Genomic DNA, 27,151 nt, shown 5'->3' on the forward strand with positions numbered 1-27,151 from the left:
TTAGACAGTGACGGTTTTATTATATGCTTTTCCTTAGGTTACATTGGTATTATTGTGCTGTCGTAAACTCTAATTTTAGGGAATCAAAATTCATGTTTTGAATATTGAAAGCAAGTTTGTGGATCATCTTGATATATTATTTCGAGAAATAAAAATACTTGGTGTTCTGATCCACTCACATTTTTATTAACCAACTAGTTTCGGCAACAACCTGTTGCCCTCTTCAGGGTAACATTTATTACTAATAAGTATTACTAGTAAGTAATAAATATAACCCTGAAGAGGGCAACAGGTTGTTGCCGAAACTAGTTGGTTAATAAAAATGTGAGTGGATCAGAACACAAAGTATTTTTATTTCTCGAAATAATAAATCAAAATTCAGTTTATCAGTTTTATTAACGTAAGCGTATTGGTAAAGTACACCTTGGCCCGGTATTATAGATAGGCAGTCATATATAAATTCCGATAAATTACCGTAAATACCCTCAAAATGCACTGTATTTTACATTGACGCGTGATGTTACTTTTTAAAATATTTTTTATGTTTCACTTTTAGCGACGAAACGTCCAGTAAAACAACATATTCACCTTAATACATAATAAAATACAATTATAGTTTGTACTATTTGAATATTGTCAATTTACATGCGCCTCCGTCGTGTAATCGTCAGCACCCTCGACTACCGTGCTGGTGGTCCGGGGTTTGATTCCTAGGGGGGGGGGGGTCAAATAAATATAGGTGATTTTTCACTCTAATTATATAACAACACTGCGTTTATATGATGCACTGCCCTATGCACCATAGGGTGCGGATAAGGTTGAATTACATACAATAATAAAGAATATCCGGTCAAGTGTGACTTTCGGACAATATACTACGAGTATTTACGTATTCTGCGAATAACATAATATTTATATCGAACTCAGTGCATTTTTCAATTATTTTTTAAGGCAGAATATTCGATAACCCACAACTTAATTTTCTTCGAACCCAGGTAACATTAAACGTAATTGATTTTTTATTCTTAAAATACCGCTTTTGTATTGAGCAAAATAAGTTTTTAAATATACGGTTTTGAAAAGTAAAGAGTTATTGAAAGACAAGGAGTTAAAAATAAATATAAAAATATTTAAAAAAAAAAAAAATAAAAAAAAGGGGGCCAACAGACGTCTGGTCTCTTGTGCAGTCGGTCACTAACAGAATTATACATTTTACATTACGACTATTTGTTTTTTCGACTTGCGCACATTTTCACTTTGACTAAGATTGCTAGGCTAATGGAATTAATAGAAGACTATTGAAAACGTAAGAATTAATCCATTTCATTATTATTTTTACGGCTGTAGGAGTAGATAATATTAAATATCCGCTTATAAAGCATGTTAAACAAAACTAACAGGAAACTGTTATGAAAAAAATCGTAGATTTGACAGGATTAGGATATTACGATAGGATGGGAATTAGGATAATTATGTATATGGAAGATTTAAGACTTAAACTCCAAGTATTTTGCATTAACCTATATTTACTTAATTTATATACACGGGTAAGTATTATCAATACTTATACCTATTGATACATATTTTAATTTTTTTATTAATTATCATATAATGTAATAAAATGTACATTTTCTCACCAACGTAAAATATCGCCACATTTGTAAATATTTGTAATATTATACACAGTGTTTTTCCATAATCATTTTTACACAGGTAACACGGATACCTAATAAATTATTGTCTTAGCGATTGATAGGAATAATCATTTTGATTACAACATGTTGAGTGTATCCAAATACTAGTACACAAATCTGGGTTTTCTCCAATTATAGGATTTATTTTTCATATTATTTTTTGACAACTCAACATAGAAAGGTTTCTGCTTAGTAAAAAGCTTCTTTCATCTCACAATAGGTGTCTCTAAAGAAGTTCTAGTGACCCAAGCACAATGTATGTATATATGTATATATATATATATATATATATATATATATATATATATATATATATATATATATATATATATATATATATATATATATAGAGCTTCTAAGAATTGAGAAGTGTGGTATTCAATCATGGGTAGAATTGGTGAATGTTACACGTGTGTAAAGTGATCACTTAAACCAGCCTATAAGCCTGCTTAGTAAAAAGCTTCTTTCATCTCACAATAGGTGTCTCTAAAGAAGTTCTAGTGACCCAAGCACAATGTATGTATATATGTATATATATATATATATATATATATATATATATATATATATATATATATATATATATATATATATATATATATATATATATATATATATATATATATATATATATATATATATATATATATATATATATATATATATATATATATATATATATATATATATATATATATATATATATATATATATATATATATATATATATAGAGCTTCTAAGAATTGAGAAGTGTGGTATTCAATCATGGGTAGAATTGGTGAATGTTACACGTGTGTAAAGTGATCACTTAAACCAGCCTATAACGGTCGTAAGCCCCGTTAATGCCTAGACTTTTTTATTATTCTTCATCTATGTTGAGATGTTAAAAAAAAACATCCTGATAATGTTTAGCTTTTATGGATCAACATATCTTAATGTTTATCATTCATTCAGGAAGATTTTTGATTTAAAAACTCAATTCTTTCAACTCTTAAATGAACAAATTTCTCACATATTTTATGATTTTTCTTCCATATTCTTCTTCCTCTATGTTGAGATGTCAAAAAATAATATCGTTTTGATTAATTAAAAAAATAAAATAAATATCGACGCAAATCACAATGAGAAGAATTGTCCAGTCAGTCACGAATGATGGACGCTAGTAAGGTCTCCACACTCCTGACGGGTCGGAGGTCATGGCGCCTCCGCTGAGAGGTCTCGGGGCTTCTCCGTCAAGGGCCGGCGGGGGGGCGCCGAGGATCTCGATACTGCTCTTGAGCGAAGCGCCCGAGCTGATGGTGAGCGAGCTGTCTCCCGAGAAGTACTGGTCCAGCTTGTCCGGAGAGCTGTGCAGGTGGAAGTGGATCTGATTCTGGTTGACTGTGGAGTACAGGTGCGGGTAGAGCATGACAGTGGGCCCGGGCGGGTTGAGGTAGGGCGCCTGCGGCTGCGCGCACGTCAGGTTGTTGTTGCCCGCCGCGTTGTTGTACTGGTAGTTGTTGTACGAGTTGCAGCCGTTGGGCGCCCAGTTGTTGGAGTAGGGCGCCGGCTCCGCGGGGTAGTGCGGGTTCAGCAGGGGCTCCAGCTCCGTGAGGGCGGGGTAGGGTGGCCGCGCGGAGCCCCCTGGCGAGCCGCCGCCGAACTCGGCCTTGGGGTGGCTGCAACTGGTGTCCGGCAACACTGCGGAATAGAAAAAAAGTTAAATTGTTTCAACGTATTCCTTGGAGTTCCTGTTCTCGCAACATTCTAACGTCTGAATAATTCAAATTAAATGTCCGCCTCCGTACTGTAGCGGTTAGCGCATGTGGCTACCGTGCTGAAGGTCCCGGGTTTGATTCCCAGGGGGCTCAAATTAAATATGGGTGGTTTTCACTTTCATATTTATTTAATATCACCGTGGACTGGTACCTGAGGCGCAGGGCTGATAACCTTGCCTTCGTGCAATTAACGATCAAGATAACACTGCTTGGATATGATGCAGTGCCCTATGCACCACTGGGTGCATATAAGGATCAAAAGAAGAAGAATTAAAATGTAAGGAAGATTTGAAAACATAATGTTTCTAGAGTTGCCCAAGGCAAGGGCAGTTACTCTCAAGTGACCCTCGACGTCAGGGGACCTGCCATGACTCGAACAGAAGAAGATTACCATAGTGTCTCTACACCTATTCGGGTGTACTGGGATCTATTGCGTTTAATTCTTATTTACATAAAGTGTTAAATTTTTTAGATCTTGTTGCATTCAAGATAAAAAACATGGGTAAAATTGTAGGAGAACACAGGTTGCGAGTGTTGCCGTAACCTAGTGAGTGGCTAGTAACCGGTGCCCGTAGGTCAATATCGGAGTGAGTAATCCTTCGTCGGAGCGGAAACATCGGATACGCGGTATGCAGAGGTGGGAGGTCTACCGGAACTTCGCACATTCTCTGGGATGACCATCGAAACCGATTATCACCTTGTTGATGTGCCAATAAGCCATCGGAAATACAAATTCCCCGTTTTGATTCAAGCTGGGAAGGGTGGATGGAAAGTTTTTTTTCCTAACATATACCTAAGTAGTTTTACTGAATACAAATACTCACTTCAATTGTTGACCCTTTCTTTAGGTCAGTAGAAATTAGTAGAGCGTGTTTCTAGAATCAAAAGTCATGTCGCGCAAAAATACTTTTTTTAAATTCATTTAAAAAATATTAATTGATTATTACAGACTTTATTAAATTTTGAATGTAATTTTTTTTTGTTATTTCAAAATATATTACATATATATATATTGTACATAAGTAATATGCATATACAAAATTCCCGATGAGTAATTTATATTTCTCATTTTGGGACATGGGATTAAGGTTAACGAGACTGTAACACAAATATGAAAGTTACAAAAAAGAAAAAAAATATTAACAAAATGAATACACGGCGAAATGTAAAACAATAAATATAAATAATAAATAGGCATTTTAAAAAACATAAGGTAAGTAGCATGTTTAAAAGAAACAATGATTTAATTTTAATAACAGTATGTTACTGAAATTTGAATATCGATAATTATCTATGATAATCTATTTCGAAAATAATCAATTATAATAATCTATTTCTTAAAATCTATTGTGACACGTGTTACGATGTATTCTGCATCATTTTCTAACACCGTTACACATGTTTAATGTCTTAATAAGACGCAACGCGTCACATATTATCATATACCATATATATAATTTTTTTAAAAAATTCACCAAGTTTTGCATTTGTTTTATTACTTATTTTTCTTTTTGTTTTTTATTATTGTTATTTTAATTTTACATAATCATATTATTTATAAAGGCTGTCATGCCGTAAAAAATGTTAATAAAGATAGATTTCAATCCATTAACCTTGTTTAACTTTGGATATATGTTTTACCCGAAAATTTGAAATGGAATCCTACCAACTGTCTGCAGTTACAATAAATAGATTATTCTTACCAGTTGGGAGGTGAAGGGAGGATGTGTGTTCGCCAGTGTCGCAGTAGGGCTGCAGAGGAGAGAAGGAGCCATACTGCGTCCCGGGCGCGGTAGTGTACCCACACCACTCTGCGGCTCCCATTATATTAGTATCTGAAATGAATTATAAAAAAATCATATAAATTAAAGTCATATCACTGAACTTGATGTCTGTTGTCGAGCGAAAGACGGTAACTCCATGTATGTACATACATATAACCGAACTCGTATCTCGTATGTTACAGTGACAACAAATTGGAAACCCAAACAGAATAGCCCACTACTAACTCTTTCCAAGCAATTATTAGTAAACTGCTTATTGGCGATGTTTAATTAATAAATTTATTTTAAAACATATTATATTCAAAAGTCATAAAAACAATATTCCCGACGAGTAATTTCTATTTCTCATTTTGGGACATGGGATTAAGGACAACATGACTGAAAACAAATAAGGAAATTAAAAAAAATACATATTTGTATATATATATATAAATATATATATATATATATATATATATATATATATATATATATATATATATATATATATATATATATATATATATATATATATATATATATATATATATATATATATATATATATATATATATATATATATATCATACAATATGAGACAAAAAACGGGTATAGTAAATAGGCATATAAAAAAACGTAGAAAAACATAGGTAAGAAGTATATTAAAAGAAAACAAATGAGAAAATATAACTAATCTCAAACATAAATATCTATCAATAAAGATTTTTTTTTGTTAATTTATTTTGGATCCCTGACTGGGTTCTATTTTATGTATGTCAGGCAACTGGTTAATTTGGGTATAGGCAATATACTGTAAGGACCTTACTTCAAACATAGTTGTGTTTATCGACTCCACATGTATGTAATTTGTTATGTTCTAGTGTGTTATTTTTTTTCAAACCCTTATCCACACCCCGATGGTGCATAGGGCACTGTATCATATAAACGCAGTGTTATCTTGATCATTAACACATGAAGGAAAGGTGATCAGCCCTCCGCTTCAGGTACCAGTCCAGGGTTACATTGAATAAATATTACAGTGAAAAAATCACTTATATTTATTCGACCCTCCCTGGGAATCGAACCCGGGACCTCCAGTACGGTAGCCGAGCGTGGTGACCATTACACTACGGAGGCGGACAATATTGTGTTATACAATCATGAATTTCTCCGATGAAAATCGGTTTGGTGTTGCTGTGTGTAGTTTAAAACATTATAATTATAATATTTAAAATCGTGATATCATGTGAAGATGGCGTCTATTTGAACACTTCAAGATTTAGTGAAAACCAGGGTACCTTCCGGAGTGAGTGTTTTTGCCTAGAATTTTCACTCATGAATTACATACATGAAATTATAGTAACTTTAAACATAAAGAGTAAATCATCCACTCACGAGTAAGCATAGGCTATAAAACTTAAAAAGTTGAGTATAAGTGGGGTCACGATAAACGATATTCCACAAGCCGTAGCTAGATTTCAGTCACTTGGACGTTAGGTAATTTAAAAAAAACTGGTACTTTCCGGCTCGAAAACAAAGTGTGCACCGCGGCTCCGCTATGCCGCTAGTGAGCGGGTAGTCCATCACAGGTGGGACCAAATTATTTTACGCTACATTTGACTGACCAACGGGCAGTTGCGGTAATGCAAGCGGTGAAATAATGAGGGCCTACCTGAACAAGGATCAAGGAAGACCGAAGACACTGCGAGCGCCTTGTAATTACCTAAACTGGAAAACCTTTGTTCGAAGGAGCCGTGCCGTGCTATATGGACCACGCGGATCTTGTTCAAAGAAATTAAAATGATTTATGATACGGTAATATCTATTGTGCAATAAATACAGGTATATATATGCATGTTTTTTTTAAATTGTTATGTTAAATATACCTTAATTGGGTGGTAGATATATATGATAGATTTTAAATGTTGAATAATTTTAAATCCCACATAATTTTTTCAATATCTCAACAAAGATGATGAAGAATATGGAAGTCTGGGCATTTATAGACATAACCCTTCCTTTCCCGAACCATATATTTATTTCGAAGAAAAACTAATTTTTTCAAAACAAAAATGATATTTTAAACAAAATATTCAATTACTTCTAATGTAACCAGGGTTTTATGAAAATTAAGTTAAGATTTATCGTATGTTAAGTTAAGTTAGGTTAAGAAAACGATTACAGCAAATATAAAATATATAATCTTGGAAAAAATACAATTATTTCATATGTTGCGATTGTTTTCTCTATTGCAAATTTCCTATTCAAAATAAATAGTCTTCCAGCCACAAAACTACGTGTTCCTGCCCTGGTCCACTAGATGTAGTGGATGTAAAAGTAGGGTTGTATTATATATGGACTTTACACGGTGGAAGAAGTGAATCCATATAACGATGAGAATGTTTTGTATCTGATATTTTTCTCGGGTAAGTAAAAGTAACCCACACTTTAAAGACTTCAGATAACTCACTAAAAAAATAGATATGTTTTTGTAAGATTGAAAAGGACAGAATATAATTCACGGCAGAAATATAATTTAAAAAGGGATCAAAATTGTCGACAGTATTATCTTTAACTGTAAGTGCAGATGCACACGAGCAACATAAAGCAGTCGGGGTCAACTGGCGCAAGCTGCTGGAGTGGGTGTTCTGCAGTTTCGAGACAAAAATCTTATTTCGGGCATACTCAATCGCGGTTGATGATTACGACTGCTCTAAACGCCACTACGAATACTCTGCGTTATGTTTAAACATGTTCATTATATAAAGGGTGTTTTTACTGTGGGAGGTTTGGATTTTAATCTGTCAATATTGTTTCTACAGACTGTCAATTTGACAGTGGAAGTTGATTTGTAGTCAGTACGTTTTGCCATTTCACCATGAATAGACTGACGCCAGAACAGCGCTTGCGAATTGTGCAAATTTATTTTGAAAATCATGGTTCATTATGGAAAAATCATGAAAATCATATAACATGTAAAACGATCTAACATGTAAAACGATCTAAACGATAGCACATTTTACTGAAACAATTTCAATCACAGCAGGCGCCGTGGCATAGTTGGGGAGACGCTCTACTGCGAAACTGGCGTCGTGGATCCGATTCCCACTAATTGCAAAATAAATTCAAGAAATATTTATTTTCGATTGGTCTGGGTGTGTGTGATGTGTTTTTCATATTTACCTTTCCTGTCCTTACTATGGTACCCGCCGACAAGCTTCTAAGAGTAGAGGCTTTGCGGGTTATTCCTTTTAAAAAATATATCGAATGTGAGAGCTTTTGGCGAATATTTCATACATAGCGCAGCGCGACGCTTGTATTATTCGTTTTAAATAAACTTTTGCTGAAATCGGCAATATTTATTAGTCGCGTTAGTATGTACATATTTTAGTAAGAACTTTTCCCCTTTAATTCACGAACAGGTGCGTTTTGCATTTCCCCGAAACAGCTTTTAAAGGCAAATAGTGACATCTTCAACATAGGTTGGGAGAGTAATCGGATTGAATATTGAAGGCAGGTTTCAAAATTAGGCCTCGGGTCCATAAAACGTCACGCTCGCCTGCTCTGTGCTCCGTCACGCGCTGCGGTCTGCTAGTGAAAAAGTTTTCTTGCATTTCTTGCGAGCCTTTCTTCTGATGATATCTCGCAAAAAAGATTTACATAACGTCACTGGATGGGCAAGGGACACCATTTTTTACGCACTCTTTTTATTCCCGTTTTGCTTCTGAAGACAACCGGGAAAATTGGTCGAGTGGGGGTCACAAAACTATTATATTTCAGGAAGCGAATAAGTTACAATGATTTTCACAACTTTTCAATTTTGTAGACACGCCTAACAATAGTGACAGTACAGTCGTTCTTACCTCCTCTCTTTAAGAGTACATAGGCAATATTTCGGGTGATTATTTATTTTTCAAACGGCTTATGCCTTTAACATAATACACATATAAAGTATCATATATAAAAATACACTAATAGAGAAACAAAAAGTCTTAAACATAAAATACACGTCTCCTTCACACACTATCATCGAGCAGCGAGAGAGAGTGAAAGACAACGTTTAAATTTATCCATTATAACATAGAGAAAAAATGCTGAGAAACTACATACTTCAAGGTGGATAACAATATATTAAATAAATCTATACTTTCAAAAGCATTGGCTAACATGTGAAGCCGCGGAACCTGAGAGAACATGGCATAGTTTGCATTATGTAAAAATACTGCGAATATAGATTTTTGCCTAGTACCTCTTTACGCACGCTAAGCTTTATTTGATTTAGATTGTATGATGTAAAATACAACGAAATACAAAAAGTATTATTCAAAAAACACGAAATGATACCACAACGTGACCGCCAGATCGATTAACTAAATTATCAAATAATGTTTGGCTCACATGTTAGCTGAAGACATTGACGTATATATCGGGGAAACCCGAACGGTGCCATTCTGTGAATACTAGACTTCTTTTGGTAAGAATCAGTGTTCTCAGCACGTATGCAACGAATATGGAATCAAGCTACATCGTGTGCATATTAATTACTGTTTTTACTAGTCAGAATGGCATTAACGTATTTCACATACCTGTTGATATCAGCACGACGACCAATAAGTTACTACACATATCGGTCTAAATATTGTTTATTTCAATATAACTGTATCGGTTTTACATGTTCGTACAATACTTTAAAAAAATATTTTAATGTATGTATGATGGATACATAATTCTTATTTCAAATAAAAATTGGTATGTTTATACACTGATTTATTTTTGTCTCCTATATCGTCATACAAAATACGTTTTTTTTTTCATAATTTTATTAAATACATTCATTTAAAAAAAGGAAAAACATGAAGGTATAATTTGTGTACTTTATCTATGTAAAAATATTAATTTATCCATTATCATTCGAGATATTAAAATATAATAAAATTATATATAATTCTCTGTACCTATCAAAATTAATTTATATAAAGAAGAACAAATCGGATTACCCGTTGCACTTTTCTTTCAATGTGAATTGAAAATAATCGTTTTTTTCACATTATCTATGGTTCTTTTTACAATAAGTTTTCTTACAATGAAAACAATGTTTTTTTTTCCAACAAAAAATAAATAAAAATACAGTGAAAACTACATCAGACTGTGTGTTTGATCAATTAGTACGTTTACCTTCTGATATATTCTCGTGAACTTACTATGCGTTTTATCTTTTGACAGTTACTCATTTGTAATCTGTGTTGGCTTTTATCCCCCTGGCGCCCTCAGATGATTTTTTCAGGACGCCAAAACGTAAAAAAAACCGTAAAATTTTATAATTGACCGTTTTTATTCCAATTTAAATTTAATTATCTGCATTTTCTGAAATATGAATACTCATTTACAACATTTTGAGTGTGTCCAAATACTTGTTCACAAATCTGAATTATCTCCAATTATAGGAGTTATTTTTCTTATTATTTTTTGACATCTCATCAAAGATGAAGACGAATATGGAAGTATGGGCATATACGGGGCCGACAACCTATATATAGGCTGGTTTACTTTAAATTGATTATTTTACACACGTGTAACATTTACCAATTCTACCCGTACTCAAAATCTTGGAATTAGTGTGGTTGTCAATAATGGGTAGAATTGGTGAATGTTACACGTGTGTAAAGTGATCACTTAAACAAGCCTATGACGGTCGTCAGTCCGGTTATGCCCAGACTTCCATATTCTTCTTCATCTTTGATGAGATGTCAAAAAATGAATACTCATAACATTCTCGATAAAATGTTGAAGGGGGGAAAGAAATTAGTATTAATCTGTTTCAGATAGTCAAAAACTTTAAGGTCAAGTTCCAAGGGCGCCGCAACAGCGTTGAGCGGCTTTGCCCTGACTCATCCCATTTAAAGGGATGTACCCAGCAATGTAATTCAATCATGTTTTAGGTGACGTGCCTCTTCAAGGTTCTGTTATGCGTTAAGAAAGTAACGATGTACGATAGATGTGCGAATAGTGAAATAAGGAAGGAATGCAAAGCTGAGATAAGCATTATCGATAAAATTAAGAAAGGTGTGTTGAGATGGTTTGGACATGTGGAACGAATGAGTGACGAAAGAACGGTAAAACAAATTTATGAGGCGAATGTCAGTAGGAAAAGAAGCAGAGGAAGACCGAGAAAAACATGGCACGATCAGGTATGCCAAATACTTGAAAGTGGTCAGGTTAGGAGTCGTAACAATCGGCGGGTATGTATGAGGAGATGCATGAACGTGGAAGAGGCGAAGAATGTTTGCAAGGACAGAGTGGTGTGGCGCTCTATTCTCTCTGCCTACCCCTGCGGAGAAGCGGCGTGATGGTTAGTTAGTTAGTTAAGAAAGTTTAAAGTATGAAAAAAAAAATTAATGCGCCTCTTTGTGAACTATACTGAAAGATTTTATATTATTTTTTTACATCTCAACATAGATGACATCTTCATCTATGTGAAGGTGTCAAAAAAAATTATAGTAAATTAAAAAATAATTCCGAGTTGGAGATAATCCCGATTTGTGAACAAGTATTTGCATACACTCAAAATTTTGTAAATTGAATGATTTTTTACGCCTAAAATTTAGGCAATGCGCACAACTTTTAAGATATCGTTATCACCATTCAGAGTTGATCCTCAACGTTAACATGCCATCAATTTCCTTCGCTGGTGTCAATAGATGTTCCTCAAGGTTTAAGTGGGGAAAAATAGCACAGACACGAAACAGAAGGATTAAGGAGGGACGAATTAGGTAAGGAGCGTAACAAGTCAAGAATTTACAACATTTTGAGTGTGTCCAAATACTTGTTCACAAAATCTGGATTCTCTCCAATTACAGGAGTTATTTTCATATTATTTTTTTTGAAATCTCATCAAAGATGAAGAAGAATATGGAAACCTGGGCATTTACGGGGCTGACAACCGTCATAGGCTGGTTTAAGTGATCACTTTACACACGTGTAACATTCACCAATTCTACCCATTATTGACAACCACACTACTCAAATTCCTGGAAGTTCTGTATATATGAACCAATTTAGAAACATATTTATATTATCCACTGACACTTCGTGATGGAATTACATTTTTAATTTATTATTAGATTAAAACCAATATTTTTAGCTTTTCCACTTTTTTATTTGACCAGCGACCGGGTTTCGTCGTTGCCGACATCATCAGACCAGTCTGATGATGTCGGCAACGACGAAACCCGGTCGCTGGTCAAATAAAAAAGTGGAAAAGCTAAAAATATTGGTTTTAATCTAATAACAATTTAGAAACCTTGTTCCTGAATCACTAGAACTTCACTAGAGACATCTATTGGTGAGATGCAAGGAAGCTTTTTACTAAGCAGAAACTCTTATATTAGTATGTGAGGTCCAAATCCTGGATTATAATCACACACACGAGAAACGCCAGAAAATACCATTTTTATTTTTATTATTTAAGCTTATAATTTGACCAGACAATTTATTTACAACATTTTGAGTGTGTCCAAATACTTGTTCACAATATCTGGATTCTCTCCAATTACAGGAGTCATAGTTGCCAGGCTTCCATATTCTTCTTCATCTTTGATGAGATGTCAAAAAAAATAAATAATAATAAGTCAAGAATTGTTGAACACTTTTTCATAATCCCTGTATTGGTTTACCATATAACATTATCATCTCGTTCGTTTAATGTAGTAATTATTAATTGTGTTAATTACATAATTTAAAGGTATATGCTGACAACAAAATACAGAATACTCCAGTTTTAAGTTGAATAATATGCGGTTTGAAGGCTTAACATAAAATAAAAATATGCATTTTTGTTAGGTACGGAAAGTCACATAAATAGCAAACAGCACTTCAAGTCAACTGTAGTTAATTAATTAGAAATATTCTAGCCTAATTTATTGATAGAAAGTGAATATTATTGCTTAAATAAAATCTTTTAAATCCCCCTTTCCGTTGGTTGAACTAATGCGTGAAACTTAGTCATGGAAATAAAATATTTAGGAAGTATTTATGGACATTTAAAATGGGCTCACACATATAGTTGAAGAAAGAAAAGGCAATCCGATTATGTGCCCTACATACCATTTTCCGCCTCCGTAGTGTAATGGTCAGCATGCTCAGCTACCGTTCTGGAGGTCCCGGGTTCAATTCCCGGAAGGGGTCAAATAAATATAAGTGATTTTTTCAATCTAATATTTATTCAATATTATTACCTGAAGCGGAAGGCTGATAAATTTTCCTTCATGTGTTAACGATCAAGAAAAAAACACTGCATTTATATGATGCAGTGCCCTATGCGTCATTGGGGTATGGATAAGGGTTTCAATCAATATACCATAAGGTGTTGATAGGGTCTGGTGAATCAATACTTAAAACAAACATATTCTCCTTCAAATACTACATACATGATTCAGTGCTATTCTCAAGCACATAATGCATTGCTATTTTAAGAGACTCCCGCTATTTTAAGATCATATCTAATGCTTATCGATTTGAAGTTATAGTTGATAATTAGTAAATGTGAAATAGTATTTCATGAGATGGGAAGAGTGATGCAGGCAATTACAGGCCCGTCACATTCAGTGTGACCCCCCGCAGAGGGGCATGCCCTATCCGGAAGTACCTAGCCCACGTACCTACCTACCAAGATAACAGGGTTGACAAACATTTCACTTTAATACCAACTGTATCAATCGTGTAATACAATTTGTATCAGTTCGATATAACTACGAGAGAATGTCGTGACAAGAATCATATTTTCCAGCAATTAATTTCACAATTGAATGGAATGGGCAAATGATCAATAGTTAATACTGTTAATATTATGAAATTGGTACAATTTTCAATTTTTTTCTTTCTTTTCTGTGTATACAGTATGTTAAAATAGATAAAAAAAATACTGAAAAAAAAACATCCACCAAAAGACACATACGGTGGCTTGATAGGTCTCTGTAAAAAAAATATAAGTTAATTATGTTTATGAATGTGTAAATGAATGTAGGTATATATGTATTTATATAGATTTATTTATATATTTCACATTGGCTGTGGATATGAATATATAGCAGTTGTCAAAAAGTACGCTGTCCGTCATGAGCCATGCGCCAGTATGCTGTCCGCCATGAGTTTTACGAGTATAGCAATTACTTTCAATATATGGCACTGCCATTGAGGTAAAAAGTTTTAAAAAAATTCACCTGTTACACGAATGTAGAAAACACGCGCTTATAGAATGTGTCAATAATTGTGTCAAAATTTCAAAGCAGTTGGTGAATAACATTCAAAGATTACTTATCGTCATAGTAAAAAAAATCTAATGTTGAAATAGAAATGAAGTATTTAAGGTGAAATATTCAGAAAGATTTTTTTTAAATACTGATTTGAATATGTTTACATATTTTTTGGATTTTTTATTGACAAAAAGCTTGCTTTTGAGAATTAATTTTAGCTAGGGGTTGGGGTGAGACTCCTACAGGCTACCCCTGTATGAAGATTTGACAGTTAGTATATTAACTTATCGGCGTTATAGAGAAATTAGTTAGAGAGAGCTAGAATAATATGCTCCGCGTTCCTCGTTATGAGAGAAAATGAAATAGGTATATAAGTACTTATAAAGTTTCCATTGTATTACGTGTTCGAGAAAACAAATATCTATTATAAGTAATAAGTACATCACAAGCAGCCATAGCTTGTAACACAGGGACTCGTGTTTGACGTTCACAATTTACTCAATTTAATAAGAAAATTATTATTCACTTGAGAACGCGAGGGGTGTAAATAAAAACGGCATCTGAAAATTGAGAATGCTTTTATATACATATTTACTTGTATTTAAATTTACACTGATTTGGTCATTTAAAAATTTTCAGTGAATTTCATAAACATTGTTTTATACCCACCATATAAATCTTTGTATTTTGAAAAAAATATTAGTAGCGTAATAAAATTCCCCATGCCTATTTTGTAGAAGGATTTACGCATATTCAGTTTATATATTAGGTATTATCTTAAAAATGATAGTTAATGGGTATAGTAAACAATAAATTAATGAGGTTTATCCCTAAAACCGACACAATAGATACAATAGATTCAATATTAATCATGATTTGTCTTAGTTTATTTGTCTTGTCATATCGCTCACTCCTTTCAACAACGTCATATATCAAAAAACTTGATTTTTCAAGAGATCGTTTTTAAAGTTAAAGAACAAAATAAAATGTATTAAAAATAAAAATCAAGCCATTTATTGGAGTTTTTAGGTAAAACCTGAAGGTTTTTTCTCCATTTGAAAAATATTTAGTACATTAAAAAAAAATAATTAAAGAATACCTTTTCTTCAAAATGCAAAAACAACACTTTCTGCCCTGTAGCGGGTAAATATTAAGTTAAAAATATGCCGCTTTTACTGGGATTTAGTACATTTTCTGGGCATTCCGAAAACATGTAAAACTGAAAATTGACTGAGCGATATGTAAATCTGCACAACTGAAAATTGAGTGAGCGATATGTAAATCTGCACTATCGAAATATTGGTTCTGTCGACTTGAGGTATGATTCCTAAACATTGACGGTAACGGCTGATGAAACCAATTTTTATATTATTTTTGACATCTCAACAAAGATGAAGAAAAATATGGAAGTCTGGGCATTTACGGGGCTGACGACCGTCATAGGCTGGTTTAAATGATCACTTTACACACGTGTAACATTCACCAATTCTACCCATTATTGACAACCACATCACTAAAATTCTTGGAAGTTCTATATATATGAAAATTACTCCCGTAAATGGAGATAATCCAGATTCTGTGAACAAGTATTTGGACACACTCAAAATGTTGTAAACCAATTTTTAATATATTAATTGATTTTATTGTAACATATGGTATCGAATATAGAATATATATATATATATATATATATATATATATATATATATATATATATATATATATATATATATATATATATATATATATATATATATATATATATATATATATATATATATATATATATATATATATATATATATATATATATATATATATATATATATATATATATATATATATATATATATATATATATATATATATATATATATATATATATATATATATATATATATATATATATATATATACACAAATATTTAATATGTATTCATCTCGAAAATTTTATTTTACCTTATACTTGTGTAATCTGTTGCGGTACGAAGCGGCTGGTTTTGACAATGTTAAGAGTTCAAACAACCTCTTATAACGCATTCGAGGCAATTCCTCTTCATAAAGCAACATACGTTTACTTGGGGGAAACTTTTAAATAGACATTTCTGAACTGTCGTTGCTTAATTAACACCCCAAAATTGCTATGGAGGCAAATACTTTCATGCGACTGTATAACGTTGTGCGATGTTTTAAATAAGATCTTAGTAAACTTTGAAATCGTAAAAAAACAGGGAGAATACCCTGACATGAAATTCTGTGAAAACATTAAACGCGTATACGAATTTTTCAGTTTCAGCACTTTCTACTTCGCAAAAATTGTTTAAAGAACACTTAATATTTTTTTCAACGTGTACTGATGAGCTTTCAGACTAGAAATTTCTAAAGATCGTATTGGTTAAAAAGACGCTGTAGGTTTTTTGTTGTTATTGTCTAAGAAAGGGTATAATAATTTTCGTTCTTGTTTTTAATTCATTACTCTCACAGATGTTGTGGTTAGGTGCTTTCAGTATATTACATTTACTAGAATCACCGAAAAGCTTGATTTCTCTCTACAACGAAACAAAGAAGGTTTTAGAATCATAGCTTTTTCCTCATCATTTGGTATTTTTGTAGGAAAATATGTATTAAAAAAACAATATTTTTGAGTAAATGAAATGAAGAATCTAAAGAAATAGTACGTTAAGAAGTTAACAAGATCACCATTGGTTTACCTAAATAATTTTAGGTAAACCAATGGTGATCTTGTTAACTTGAGATATTCAGGTCCCGGGTTCGGATGTTTTCACACAAATGTATTTAATATTACTCTGGACGGGTACCTGAAGCGGAGGGCTGATCACCTTTCCATTATGTGTTAACGATGAAGACAACACTGGATTTATATGGTGCAGTGCTCTATGCACCATATGGTGCAAATAAGGGTTTGAATGAATGAATGAAATATTCATAATAAAATCCAAAAATCCAAGATACCGCAAAAAGTTCTGGTTTAAAAAATTGTTTCCCATGTTCTGAACCCTTTTAAAATTTTGTTGTGAAGCCCTGTCTGGTAGAATATTATTTACGCAATAAATCGAAGTAACCTGAGAATCTTTGGGATAATTTAGTATAAAAAGCTCTCAAGCAGCGCACCTGGACGAGAGAGAGGTTACATTATCCTGCCACGCTACTGCTGATATGTACTCAGAACTCTACCCAGACCCAGGTGCTTGTTTAGTACGTACCTACTTGTAATTCCGTTGTACGTGCAAAAGGCATCGCAGTGGTTAACCTAATAGGACCACTTTACGTTAAATCGTTATATTTTGACCCGATCAAGAATTATTACAAAAAATGGATAGACAGATGAACCTACCTTAAGGCCTTACTCGTAATAATGTAATTCATTACGCGTCCGGCTGCGCAGAGATCCGGTCGCCACCTCAGGCCGATTATTTTAGAATATTCGTTTTTTTTTTGTTGCAAATGAATTGAAAAAATATTGTTAAAATTTTTCTCTTTTTTTCCAAAACCAGGTTTTTATTTCGAGGATAAACATATTTTTTCGATACAAAAACGGTGTAAGAAAAAATAGTTTCAATTACGTGAGATGTTACCTGGGTTTAAAGAAAATCAAGCTGCGAATTGACGTATGTGAGGCCTTAAACTTTTTTACATATTAAGAAAAATAAAACAAGCTTTGATTACCAAAATTATCATTAAATATTTTTTGGGTATCCCAGATATCAAAATGTCCCAATTGTTCAAGAAATAACGTATTAAAAGAAGCTTTTTATAACACGTAGAAAAGTAAGTCTTTGCTAGATGAGATAGATAGAAAAGTAAGTCTTTGCTAGATGAGATAGATAGAAAAGTAAGTCTTTGCTAGATGAGATAGATAGAAAAGTAAGTCTTTGCTAGAAGAGATAAATAGAAAAGTAAGATGAGATAGATAGAAAAGTAAGTCTTTGCTAGATGAGAGGGAGATATTTGAAGATATTGGTGATGATCACAGGGATTGACGACAGTGGGAAGAAGAGCTTGGAGTTCAACAACAGGACAGACGAAATAGTAAACATGACCGGAACCTCGCTGATGTGACACTGAAACCTGTTCAGGATCTCGAGGTGTGGAGACCGACAAAAAACACGATATGTACCTAATTACAAGTTTTTCGCGATTTTATTTTTCACTAATCCGTACATCCAATGAGGCACTATCATATTAAACTTAGTTCCGGTTGTAACGTATTTAATATATTTATTATCTTCTTCTTCTTCTTAATAAAGGCATTATGGCCTATTATTAAGAGGGATTAACATCATGCGATGTCGATTCCCACCCCAATCGATTTCTTTGGTGGTCTGCCCGGATGTCATCTAGCTTGGGGTTGGCTGGCTATGGGAGAGCCTGGATGGTTCCATTCTCCTCATATTTATTGTAATTTATCAAAATTGATATTCAGTTTTAAAGTATACATATTACTGTGTCAGAGGAAAATTAGAATCTAAGGTGAACATAAAATTGAATGGGATTTTAACGTTCTGATTAGTCTGTAGGTAGCATGTTGGATACCTACAATTACTCCATAAATGTATAGGAGACTGTTTGCTATTGGATCTGGAGCAATGTAAAATCACGGGTCGCGTCAGATATAATGTAGTGATTGTATTGTACAGTATCTACTCAATGAATTAGGGCCACCCATTATTTTTTTGAATACTCTGAAATCTTTTGGATTATTATATTTATTTTACATAAATACTTTAAGTTTTCTATTGACATCTAATATCATGTATATTACCTTCAATAATATGTAAAATATACCTGGATTATTTAAGCCTTTATAAAATTTCAAACCCTTTTTCTGAGAAAGGTCCCTAATTAGCACAGGTAGACAGATAGTTGAAAGTTCAAAAAATAGTCCTATCTTATTTATTAGTGAAGTTTCTTGAGTTCTGGTTGTTGTTTTGTTCAGAGAAGTTATATAGTTATCGTGTCTTGTGAAAAAAACTTAATTTTTAATTTTAGTTCATAAAGTATAATTTTTTTTTGTAAACACAAGTGTTTTTTTTGAAAAGGACAAAATGGGAAAAAGTAAAGATATTTCCGAGGAAAAAAAGTCTAGTGTTATAGTGCTACTGAAATTAAGAATACTATCTATTAGAGAAATTTCAAAAAAAGAAAACGTTTCTCGTCAAACAGTGGACTAAATTTCAAAATCAATAAAAAATCAGTCACCCGCCACCAGCAATCGGCGAAAGAACTGTCGTAGGATTAGAAAAACAACACCGAGGACTGATCGAAAAATCGTTCAAAGTGCCTTAGAAAACCGTAGTGCATCAGCAAAAACATTAAAAATAAAATTGGAAGAAGAGGGTATAAATATATCGGTATCAACACTGAGGCGACGTCTTTACGAAGTAAATCTGAAATGCAGGCGCCCTGTAAAAGTACCAAAATTGACACCACGAATGAAAGCGGATCGATTAAAATGGGCCAGGCTACATCGAAATAACTCGGTAGATGATTGGAAAAAGGTATTTATTTAAATTGAATTTTCAACATATCATTTTAGTAAATAAACTTATATATTTGAATTAAACTTAAATTTTCATTATTTTTCAGGTCATCTTTAGTGATGAGTACCGGTTAGAAGCCGTGACAGAGAGCCGTCGATTCGTCAGGAGAACACCAATGGAACGTTACGATGAGGCTTGTGTGGTAAAAGTTATCAAACACCCCCCTGCAACAATGATATGGTCATGTATTATTAACAATTTACCTGGGCCGTTGTTTTTCGTGGAAGGAATAATGAACCAAAATTCCTATAAGCAGGTCCTCGAACGAATTTTATTGCCCTTCTACCATACACTCGACCCAACAGAAGGTCCATACACCTTCATGCAGGATGGGGCACCTTGCCACCGGGCTAAATCAATAATAAAATTTTTGTCTAACAAAAATCTGCCTTTGCTCCCCTGGCCTGGAAATTCTCCGGACCTTAATCCTATAGAAAACGTATGGAGCATGTTAAAAAATAAGGTATACTCATTTCCAAATCCGACAGTAGACTGTCAAAAAAAAAATATTAAAAAAATTTGGTCAGAAGACGAAGAAATAAAAAACATGATAAAACAGTGCATTTTAAGTATGCCAAAAAGAATTGAGGCAGTTATTTCTGCCAAAGGTGGAAATACTAAATACTAACTATATTTATATGAAAATATATGCATAATTTAAGCGTAATAAAGTGTTCATGTGTAAATAAAATTCAATGTTGTTTTATTCAAGGTTTTCTCTGAGTTATTCCTGTTTGAATTGAGAAATTGCGCGAAATTCTGCGTGGCCCTAATTCATTGAGTAGATACTGTAGGTATTACAAGAAATGTATTGTATTATGTTGGTGAAGTCGATACAGTTCAGTGATGTAATATCAACACTGTCTGATCGCATTATCTTCCAGCGCTCTCTCGAATTACGCGATCAGGGGAGATGAAGCTTCGAATTGATTTTTTTTTATTTAACCAAATAAAACAGTAGTATTAAAGCGATACTATTTGAAATAAAGTTTCATAAATAAATATAAAATAAACTTTATTTTTTGGGTTGTTTTGTGTTGATTGGATATATATTTTTATTAATTTATTTAATATGGTTACATTTTCATTTGAATTAATTTTCTAAAGATTCCACAGATTCTACTGTTATAAACTTTAAATTGAAAATGCAGTTCTCTCCAATAAAGAAACTAAGCTCTTGTGCTTGAAGAGGCACTCGCACTTATTATTTATTACTTATGTTTGTTGGTAATATAATTGACTCATATTTGAATTATTTTTTGTGTGTTTTTTTCTTGTATACCATATATATATATATATATATATATATATATATATATATATATATATATATATATATATATATATACATATATTTTTAAATATATATATATATATATATATACATATATTTTTATATATATATATATATATATATATATATATATATATATATATATATATATATATATATATATATATATATATATATTATATATATATATATATATTTATATATATATATATATATATATATATATATATATATATATATATATATATATATATATATATAGATTTATAAATATATATATATATATATATATATATATATATATATATATATATATATATATATATATATATATATATATACATTTATATATATATATATATATATATATATATATATATATATATATATATATATATATAAATATATATATATATATATATATACATATATATATATATATATATATGTATATATATATATATATATATATATATATATGTATATATATATATATATATATATATATATATATATATATACATATATAAATACACAATGGTAATAAGCATACTGATGTTTGTGTAATTAGTAAAATCGTTGGGTTTGACGTGGGTTTTAAATTTTTGAATTATTTTCCCAAAAGTGAAGTTATCGCGGTTATTAATACAAATATATTAACCATAAACAACAACTTACAATAACGGAACACTGTCCTTATCGCAAATATTTATCTGAAAAATATAATAGATTGTTTAGGTGCTATTTCGAATGGGCATAATCAACGTTTTGATTATCTTATCGAAGAATTATTTCACAGAAAAATAACGAATCGCTTGTAAAGCTACTGATAAAGTTAATTTATTTTTCTATTTTGTGTATATTTCGTTAAATCTTATCGAATATCCGCTGCATGTTTGTTCACACATCCTCTTTCCTTAGAAACCGCTACTGGCGACTGGCGACTGCCGACTGCCGCACGGGGGCGGACTGAGAGACGGAGAACGGAGAGCGGCGGCGCCACATTTACATACAACTTCCCGCCCTTCATCAAAATGGAATGCGCTTTAAATTTATACCTACATATATCGTAAAAGGACGATAAAGTCAATTTCAAACAGTTTCAAGCGTCATGATGAGTTTACTTGTGAATGTGATAAGTCATCATCACAAGATGTTCCTCATTTAGTGTGGGTATGTCCTCAATTTTTTAAAAAGAAAGATTTATATTGGAAACAGAATATGCAAAAGAAAGTATTCAGTTGACAAAAATTTTAAAAATCAGATTTAGTGGTGTCTTACTTAGAAAAGATGACAAGACGGATAAGACAAATAAATGAACTATGTGACAAATCTTGATCGATATAAGATATTGAATCCATTGTTTCTATTGTATTTTTTTTTAAGAATCAACTTATTCATGTATTATTAACTATACACATCCACTATAATTTTTAAGACATATAATCTAAATATGCTATAAATCCATGTAGACATATTAGACAAGAAGAAATTTCTAAGTCAACTAATAAATATTTTTATTAAATGCGTCATGATTAGGGCTGCAGTGTGTTTACGTATAGAAATTCAAATTAATGACGGAAATCAGAACTCTTCTTTAAGTAATTTCGTTCACAAAAAACAGTGTTTTGAATCATATTTGATAAGGTGTAAAGATATTTGTACCTACAATTAAATGTTACGTTTTCATGGCAAACCCACAAATTCCAGATTTGAATAATTGTCTAAATGCAGAATACAATAAACGTATCAATTTAAAATATTCATTTTTAATTATCAATCATTGAAAATTGAATAAATTGTGAGAATCCATAAAACTTGATTATAATATATTGATGATGTTTGTGTTTGTGATCGAACGTGACATAGTGCACATTATTTCCCGATTCCGGCCCTTGGCAATGGATATTGTGGTGAGTATAATCTACAACGTGAGGTGTTTTTCGAGAAAAGTTGCGGTTTTTGTGGAAAAAACACAAATTAATTGCTGGACTATAGAAATCACTGACCATTTCTTGAAAACAAAAATATGTTTTTGTGATAATAAAATCATTGACAGCTGATCCCTTACGATTATTATAGGTTGTTGCAATACACCATACTGATTATCTGCATTTGAGATAAACGTCCACCAAAAACAGAAAGAATAAAATCTACATCAAGCCGTATTGGTAGCAAGGTGTTCGTCAAATCGAATCGAGATTTGTATTCACAGTAACGAGGTGTTAAAATGATTCTATATTTGCCTGATCGATATTATGGAAGTGGTTAGCCAAAATTGTAGGGTACGTCGGTTCGTCAGGCCTTCGATCCCGAGTAACGCCGTATATGTAGGTAGCCAAAACGGATATGATATAAATAAATAATAATCTACATTATACTTCGACATTAAATTTTAAATTTTTACGCATGTTTGCAGTCTGCATTAACCAGTTATTTATAAAGGGATTTTTGCACGAGTTTACTGAAGCATTTGTCGCCATAGATTTTCTGCAATATTAGAACTTAGATCACCGTTAAATGTCCACAACTGTCCCTTTGCATTCGCAGATCCAGCGATATCATTGCACGACATGTGAATGTAGTTGAATAGGTAAAGCAAGAAACCGCAATACCTTCCGACATATGATTACTGAGGTCACCTGCTTCTTACAGTTCGCTTCTATCTCACCATCCGACATTCGAGAGCAATCATGCTCCTTATCCGTAGTCCCTACGTCTGTACCATATGATCAAATCATTCGGAAGAAAACAGATCTAATCTGATATTGAAAATGTCACCATTATTATACATTACATATGCCATAATACAACATGATATTTACTTACATTATTAGCATATTAAATATCGATTTTCTATTTCCTAGAGATAAATAGATTGTATCATATCATGCTCAGACATTTAAAAGACCTCATTGGTGTGAAATCAAATAGAGAATAGGTGTGTTGCAGGCGCGTTTCGCTCATTCATGCTATGGACAAAAATCAAACATAATAATTATGTAATATACATTTATGATTAAAAAAAAACACGAAAAAAATGAAGAGTTCTTAACTATAAAGAAATGCCAGCCCGAATAGAAAGTTCCGTACAAAAATAAAGCCGTTAGATAAAAACCAAAATTGTTGCAGGAAGAAAGACAAAATCATTTATAAACATTGACTACTAATTTCAGAAACACATTAGTGGCGAATTGAAAAAGGTAGTTACACCTGTGAGTTTGGTCAGCGGATACAGGGACTATTATTACCTGTTGAAAGACAAATGGTTTTCGGCTCTTCCATCTCGAGTAATGTGCCGACAAATGGAAAATTATTATTTTTACGTAATTTATTTGTCTATGTGGTAGGTGTGTACTAGAAAAGATTTACAGAAACAAGTTTAAGGTTGTCGATTTCGAGAACCGTTAGGATTATGCGAAAAGGTATCCCAGGCGGTCTGACTGAATCCCCGCGGTTAGTTTATTTCCTCGAAGAAGCATATCGTAGGTCTGATCGGATAATACCGGGGTAATGATCAATGATCCCCTTCCCTCGACACAAAGGAAGCGAAACGCGTTAATTAAAGCGGCGGCGGTCGGGGCACTTAGCGAGGGACGAGGGACGAGGAACGAAGGACCCTCGATTCCGTCAATGAAGTCCGTCTTCATTGACAAAGACGGGGTTGAATTATTACGTAACTGCGGTATTGACCGGTAAACAAATCAAAACCTTAACCCTAATGAAAGAAATCGTGCTCGATCGTCGGGGATCGGGCAACGCCGGGGTAAGTGGGGAGGTAGGACAGACCACAAACCGCACGCTCGGTACAGCTCCCATACTCCGGCTACTGAGGAAATTACAAAGCGAGAAAAAATCTCCGAGGAAGCCCTAGTACGTAAGAAGAGGTGCGCGGTAGGTACCCAGAGCGAGAAGATATCCAGTACAAGTCGTCCGGTCGGAATCCTGACACAGGCCCGGCGTGTTTATTCACCAAAACATAATTCGAATACTGATACGGATTCTGGAAGGGTATCGATAACTAAAAAGGTTAATAAATCTCCGAGAGCTCGAGACACGACATAATCATATCCTGTTTCCACGGTAAGGATACTATTTTTTCCTAAATTTACTGAAGAGGACTGGAATGTTGACATCTTTGGGAGAACCTAACTACTCGGCATACATAAATGTTGAATGGTGAAGAGAAGTAAATAGTTTAATAGAATTTTACTGAAGTTTTATTAGTTATATTGTTACATCGAGCGCTGAAAAGGTACCGGACGTTTTATGATGCCAGTACTTATTTACTTCAGCCTTCTTCTTGTGTCCATTGAACAAAAGCCTCCCTCTTGGTCTTCCTCAGTTCTCTGTTGGACGCGACTCTCTTCCAGTGCAGGCCCGCCACTTTCTTAATGTCATCGGACCACCTTGTCTGGGGCCTACCCATGCTACCGCTTCCTGTTCTAGGCTTCCAGTGAAGCAACTTTTTCGTACATCTATCCTCAGCCATACGTGCCACATGACCTGCCCAGTTCCATTTTTGTTGCGTGATTCTTTGCGCCACCTTGGTCTTTTCCCTCGTCCAAACATTCGTTTTTCCGTATTACATGAGAATTACAAATTAATACTGTATTATTTTAATTAAAAAAAAACGTTTATCTTCGAGATTCAAAAATGATTTTGCAACACCAAAATGTAATACTAAACAATTTCAACAAAATTTTGAAAGTGTTTAGTTTTACATTTTGTAAACATTTAGGAACTAAATGCTTCAATAAACTCCCTAAAGAAATAAAATGATATCAAAATTCTTAAGAAAAAACTAATGCCCATTACATAAATCTTAAAAAAATACACAAAAGAAAAGAAAAAGACTATTTTACCATTAATCAAATAAAACAATAAACCTTGTAAGTCCCTCTTTAAGTACAAGAACTCAGTCTCTTTTTTTGGAGAGGCACAGCGAAACTAAAATTACAAGTTTGCCATATGTATAAATGTATAGAAATTCTATCAAATTGCATTTTAAAAATGTTACTTAATTTTTTTTTTGAGTAATGGGTTGAAGTTACACGTTGTGAGCATAAATGTAACACAGTGGCGTGATAATGAAGTGCCGAATGGCAAGGCAGGTAGGGACGTGGCGCCAGTTACGCTTCTCGGCCAGATCTCATCATCTCGGGCGGGATGACAAGGAGGAGCCAGACTCGGAGCCGCCAGCTCGAGATTGCGCCAACTCGTTTGGAGGCGACAGCGGGTTCGTGTCCCGGCCTAATAGCGGACCTCAGCTTGTCGCTAATTAGGGTTGCAATACCGTACTACAGCCACGGTAACGGATAATAAATTATTCAATTTAATGGAAAAAAGAAACGTAATACAAACTTTCGCTTGTTCAATAATTAATATATTATATGTACCGCTTTCTTTATTTCTATTTATGAATATTGTCAATATTAGTAGAAGTGATAATTTTCAAATTCTTCTTATCTCACCCTTATCTGCACCAAATGGTGCATAGGGCACTGTATATCGTATTGACGCAATGTTTTCTTGATCGCACTAACCATTACACCACGGAGGCGGACAAAATTGTCATATTAACTATATTTATTCGTTTCCAGCTAATGACATAATTTTAAAAACATCTTTGTATGAACTGGATTGAATGCAAAATGATGATAAGATATTGAGAATGAAAATTTTCTAACACAGTAAAAAGCAGACCATGAAACCGCTTCTGTGACAATTGTAAAAAAAATGTAATGTTAATAGGTTCTTTATATTTTTTTACAAATGTATTTTTTTCCTAAAAAACTTCATTTACCAACAAATTGGTGGGCGCTGCTTT

The 27,151-nt window shown here is 32.9% G+C and overlaps 1 protein-coding gene across 4 annotated transcripts in view; it reads right to left on the bottom strand.

The window, feature by feature from the left end:
- Positions 1-2,547: 2,547 nt before the first annotated feature.
- The window catches only part of LOC148300102 (protein lozenge-like), a 61,264-nt gene continuing 36,660 nt past the window's right edge, over positions 2,548-27,151 (bottom strand). For all 4 annotated transcript variants that reach the window (XM_088275269.1, XM_088275270.1, XM_088275272.1 and 1 more), the window contains exons 6-7: positions 5,156-5,287; positions 2,548-3,375 (exon numbers count right to left, since the gene is read on the bottom strand). In XM_088275269.1, coding sequence (XP_088131395.1) covers positions 2,855-3,375; positions 5,156-5,287 — 653 coding nt within the window. In that variant the 3' untranslated portion in view covers positions 2,548-2,854. The remainder of the gene's footprint in view (positions 3,376-5,155; positions 5,288-27,151) is intronic.

The sequence above is a fragment of the Brachycentrus maculatus genome, unplaced genomic scaffold (assembly GCF_059751285.1).
Source record: "Brachycentrus maculatus isolate JH-2025_06_01 unplaced genomic scaffold, ASM5975128v1 h1tg000837l, whole genome shotgun sequence".
Classification (NCBI taxonomy): Eukaryota; Metazoa; Arthropoda; class Insecta; order Trichoptera; family Brachycentridae; genus Brachycentrus; species Brachycentrus maculatus.